General features: G+C 44.4%; 1 protein-coding gene across 1 annotated transcript; it reads right to left on the bottom strand.

The window, feature by feature from the left end:
• Positions 1-369: 369 nt before the first annotated feature.
• Positions 370-4,389, bottom strand: LOC310782413 (G-protein coupled receptor 4-like; the record flags this gene model as incomplete). Its single annotated transcript, XM_083643073.1, has 4 exons — positions 370-451; positions 1,868-2,323; positions 3,144-3,328; positions 4,246-4,389. 4 exons carry the CDS (start codon positions 4,387-4,389, stop codon positions 370-372), a joined length of 867 nt encoding a protein of 288 aa, XP_083499199.1.
• Between the last annotated feature and the right edge of the window lie 1,356 nt (positions 4,390-5,745).

Here is a 5,745-nt window from a genome sequence, read left to right as displayed (position 1 = left end):
TGATTCATAGTAATGAACAGAGTGAATATTGTATAATCCACTTCTTAGATCAACATCTCTAGATATCTGCACTGAGTGTGATGTGGTTCTGGCCCAGTTGTTAATGACATGATGGAGACGACGATGTCAAACTGAATTTCAGGTATTGGCTGTCAGTTGTTTGGTCTGTTGCTTGTCTGTCTGTCTACTTATGGCTATTTTTTGTGAGTGTGTCTGCCATTTTGTCTGTCTTAGCCCCTTTTGTCTCAGGATATATATAGGATTCAAACACACCTTTTCAGCATTTTCAGCGGTTTTATTATTATTATGCCAAAATATGCTCCAAAACACAATTTTGCTAAATGTTTTATTTGATCTTTGTGAAAATGATCATTCCAGTTTTTTCCATGTGAGGCTGTGGGCCATGTAAAGCCCAATGTCCACCAGGTGCGGTGTGGTAGTGGCACAGAAGCTGTCCGGATCATATGGGATTGCATTGATGCACAAACTGTCAACTATTTAATTAAACATAGTTAGGCATGGCATCAAGTGTTGACTAGTTTAAAGCCGTATAGTCTCACACCTTTTGTCCAAAAACACCATCGGCCATGATGAGATTGTGTGACCAAAATTATGACTATTCATTCACTACCATCCCAGTGAGTAGGTAATAGTGTATTTATTCGAAGTAGCACATCTTGCATAGCAGTACTGAGTAACTAACACACACCTCTGTAAAGATAATCCCCTTATTTTGTATTGAAAACGTGCAGCACTCCATTGCAAATGTGTTGTGTTCTGTAAAGTCTTGAATGAAAGTGCAAATAAAGGTGCAATGATACACATGAAATATGTTGTTTCTTTGTTGCAGCCCTTCAATGCCTCTTATTTGATTATTTGTATTTGTTTATTTGCACATTTTTTAAAAGAAACTGACAAAATGAAAACAACAAAATAATGTATGGAGACAGCTTCCAACGCGATCCTACTGCACTTCTTACGCTGCCTCTCAATGGCCTACTCTGCCTCTGATTGGCTTACCCTGATATTCTTACCCTAACCTTAACCAATCTCACTCCTCATGCCTAAACCTAACCAACCCAACCAAACCGAGTACTATCCAATCAGGGGCAGAGTAGGGCGGTTCTTCCCAAGAAATATGGATGGACGGAGAGACAAATAAACAGACAAAAAACACAGAGGGTAGTACCCCCCTGGACAAAAATGGCTCCCTAACAGTGCTGGCAGATGTCATATTCCCGACAGTTATCTGGGTGGTACTGTAGAAGGCTCCTCCTATCTCTTCTCTTCCCCTCCCTTCCTCTTCTCTCTCTCCCTCTCCTCCTCTGTAGAAGACTCCTCCTATCTCTTCTCTTCCCCTCCCTTCCTCTTCTCTCTCTCCCTCTCCTCCTCTGTAGAAGGCTCCTCCTATCTCTTCTCTTCCCCTCCCTTCCTCTTCTCTCTCTCCCTCTCCTCCTCTGTAGAAGGCTCCTCCTATCTCTTCTCTTCCCCTCCCTTCCTCTTCTTTCTCTCTCTCTCCTCCTCTGTAGAAGGCTCCTCCTATCTCTTCTCCTCCCCTCCCTTCCTCTTCTCTCTCTCCCTCTCCTCCTCTGTAGAAGGCTCCTCCTATCTCTTCTCTTCCCCTCCCTTCCTCTTCTCTCTCTCTCTCTCCTCCTCTGTAGAAGGCTCCTCCTATCTCTTCTCTTCCCCTCCCTTCCTCTTCTCTCTCTCTCTCTCCTCCTCTGTAGAAGACTCCTCCTATCTCTTCTCTTCCCCTCCCTTCCTCTTCTCTCTCTCCCTCTCCTCCTCCTCAGAGCTGATCATCTCTCTGCTGCCATCATTCATGGTGGTGTTCTGTTCCTGCTCTTGCTCTCTGGTCATCCTGCACCGACACAGGCAGGCCAGCAGCTTGTCTACGGCTCCTTTCCTCATGAAAACATACAGAACCAAGTCCACAAGAGGACTGAACCGGAGGAAGAAGCGATGCAGTTCAGGATGAAAAACGCGGCGAGGAGAGATGGCCAGAATGATCACGGGCAGGAACAGCAGTGTGTAGTTAAGCAGCACCAGAACCAACGCTCCTACGATTCGTCGTTTCTCCTCAGGGGTGACAGACATGCAAGCAGACAGAGCTTTGAGGGTCCCAGCCAGGAAGAAGATGAGCAGGGGGAAGAGGAGGAGGAGGGGGATGCCGATGAGGATAAATCCAAACAACCAGTCCTTCACAAAGTGGTCGGCAGTGATGAGGACGATCGAGAAGGCCCAGAGCATGGAGGAGACCACCAGAGAGATCTTGATGGTGCGTCTGAAGCGGTACCACAGTGGGCAGGCTATGACCAAATACCTGTAATGATAGATAGAGAGATACAGTAGATAGATAGATAGATAGATAGATAGATAGATAGATAGATAGATAGATAGATAGATAGATAGATAGATAAGGCAACTGGCCCATCAGTCATGTCCACATGTTTTCAATAGGTTAGAATACATTTGACACAAAAATGACACATTTTCCCACAAGTTTTGCCTAAATTGTATCTTTTCTTTTAGCCCTGTGGCATCAAGGAACATCAGAGACACCAAACACAAAAACTGGAATGCTCACAGCACTCAGAGGGGCGTGATTGGGATGGTGAGTGAAGCAAATCTACCAGCCACTTGCATATTTTACCAGCTGGTGGCTGGTGCTAATTCTGCACGCTGTCTCAATAACACAGGATTTACAGCACAGGTAAACTCAATTAAAGCCAAAAGCACAATAACCCTCTAATTGCCCATAAACGTATGGAACATTTTGTCAAAATAAGGGATCGTTTTGTCCTCGGCGAGAGACGTGGTGGGTTTCATTTCAGAGCTCCGGTTTGTCGGATTTAACATCAAACGTGTCTGTTGTTGACCTAATTGAGGTGTAATTACACCTGCATGCAACATTTTTGTTTATTGTTTATCATTTATTTCACTCTGATCAAATTGTTGAATTCAACAGCTATTTTCCCAATGCTGACATTGTTCGTGTCATAGTCATAGTCCGCCTATGTATGCATGCATGGATGCTTAGGACACACACACACACACACACACACACACACACACACACACACACACACACACACACACACACACACACACACACACACACACACACACACATAGTTAGTTACCTTTCCAGGGCTACGCACACCATGAAACCAAGACTGGCTGCTGTCCCAATACCGTAGCTAATACGAGATAAAATATGGGTGAGTCCCCTGGGTTGTGCCGCCCGGACAGCCATGGAGCAGAACTGGATGAGGTCGGAGACAAGGAGGTTGATGACGTAGACCGGAGCAACATGGCCGTCTCGCACCTACAGGAACAGTGGTAGAAAGAACTGAATGACTTAAAAATGAGATCAGGGCTATTCAACTATATTGTTCAGAATCAGAATAACTTTATAGATCCCCGAGGGGAAATTGAATCATGCTACAGTTGCTCGCACTCAGATATGGAAAAATATAAACATCAAACATTATGAGGCATAGGAACATACCATGAACAATAAAATAGAAGTTACGTAGCCTATGTACAGGAGCCGGACACATTGTCAGAAAGCTAAGTTCCCGGGGGTGGACATTTCCAATTCCCTGAGATGTATTTTTTGGTCATTCTATTTTCTATTCAGAAACAGAAATAAACTAGAGCGCAGACCTCCACCAAGACCAATACTCCTACATTTTGTGAGTGGGATTGGAAGCCTAACCCTGATCCACACACATCCCCCCAGCCTAACCCTGATCCATACACATCCCCCCAGCCTGACCCTGATCCACACACATCCCCCCAGCCATTCCTCCTACTACCCACCCCTCGAAACACCCAACTCTCTACGACCTTCCTATCCCTAGCTATGGCCCGTTTCCCCTAACGTTAAGGCTCTCGATGCGATTCTCAGTGGATGTGCGCATACAGAGAAACTAAAATGAAACAATAACAGCCGCCCTTGAGCAACATCTGTTCACTTCCTGTCCAGAATTAACTTCCTGTCCATTCTGGACAGGAAGTGCATCATTCTGTACAGGAAGTGCTGGAATAAACTGTGGAGCTCTCTGTGCAGGAAAACATGGAGACGGTAAAGGTTTCCCATCTGCATAATTACTGACATTGTAATGATACATTGTAACGATACAAAGAGGGTTGAAAATGGCCAACACCTCCCTTTAATACATCTCAATCATAATGATCTCACCTGGGACCTTTAATACATCTCAATCATAATGATCTGACCTGGGAAACCAGAGCATAGATGGCCAGCAAGGTCAAAGGAAGGCCTATGGAGAAGACGATCCATGACGTGACTTGTAAGGCGGTTGAGTCAGGCTCCAACTCATCAGAAGCACTGGTGTTGTTCGTTGAGGTGGTGGTGTACATTATTGAGGGTGAGACCTGTTGTTGGGGATAGCAGGTCAGGGAAAGGTGGAGTTTTCTTAGCCTCTACTCACTTACTACTCACTTACTACCTCCAGTAGTGCTACTACCACTAGAGCAGAGGTTGCCACTACGTTCACACAGCAAACCTTTAGTGCTCAATTCTGATCATCAGATTTTTTGGTAACACTTTACTTGGATAGTCTGCCTACAGATAGTCTGCAGAGTATTAGTAATGTTTCAACAGCTTATTAGTTGACATTCAACAATACATCAATTCAGCTTCGTCTGTAGATGTTTAACAGATGATCTATAGAGTATTTGACAATTCATGAACATATCTACATCTTTTCATAATAAATTAGTTGAACTTTAACTATGTGCACTCAACCTATACTTTACACAAATTTTTACTTTTTCACGAATATTCAACAAACAAATTGTAAACTATTTAATATTTGTTGAACCTTCTAATTATCAGCGATTCTCAGAATAAATTAGTTGAACATGAGCTATGCTTTACAAATGTTCAAAAATTATTAATTAATACACAGGACAAGATGTTACTATCCCTTGTGCCAAAATCCGAGGAAAAACACATTTAGAAGCCCAATCCAGAATAAAACAAGCTAACAGGCTAACAAACTAATAAACAAGACACAAATCACCAGTTACCTACTCTAGCCAACAGCAGTATGAAGCATGTCATTGGGGTTTTCAAGTGGGCACCTTCCTTCACCGACGTTTCGTTAAGTTAGGCCCACGACACCTCAAGAAGGCTTAACGGTGTAATCCAGCGTCCTGGAAACACCCCCCTCCATGCTACCACCGCACAACTGCATATTACCTCACTATCTAAGCCTAGCTATCCAGGTCAGTTCGGTATGACATTCCTGACTACACCACCACTGTCAATGATTCAGCCCTGTTGATGCGGACCGTTAATCATGACCAACAACAAACAATGTCAATCATTCAGCCCTGTTGATGCAGACCGTCAATCATGACCAACAACAAACAATCCCTAACTACACCACCACCGTCAATGATTCAGCCCTGTTGATGCGGACCGTTAATCATGACCAACAACAAACAATAAATCTGACCTTAGCGAGCTCCCCAGCTAGCATGTTTCCTCCTTATCCACAGCCATTCACTTGCTCGTTCTGCTGCCTGAGACATGTTGCTAACCGCAAGTTTCAGGCTCCGTCCCCGAATGCCCAACTCAGTTAGTAAGGCAATAACGGACTTTGCCACAAAACCACGGCAGCCCACCTCTACAGGCCGCACTCGAGCCCTCCAACCTCGCTGCTCTGCCTCTGCTGCCATTTCAGCATACCTAGCTTTCTTGCGCTCATA

This window comes from Poromitra crassiceps (genome assembly GCF_964638095.1).
Source record: "Poromitra crassiceps genome assembly, chromosome: 9".
NCBI lineage: Eukaryota > Metazoa > Chordata > Actinopteri > Beryciformes > Melamphaidae > Poromitra > Poromitra crassiceps.
The sequence above is the reverse complement of the archived record's forward strand: the minus strand, read 5'-3'. Positions and strand labels throughout refer to the sequence as shown.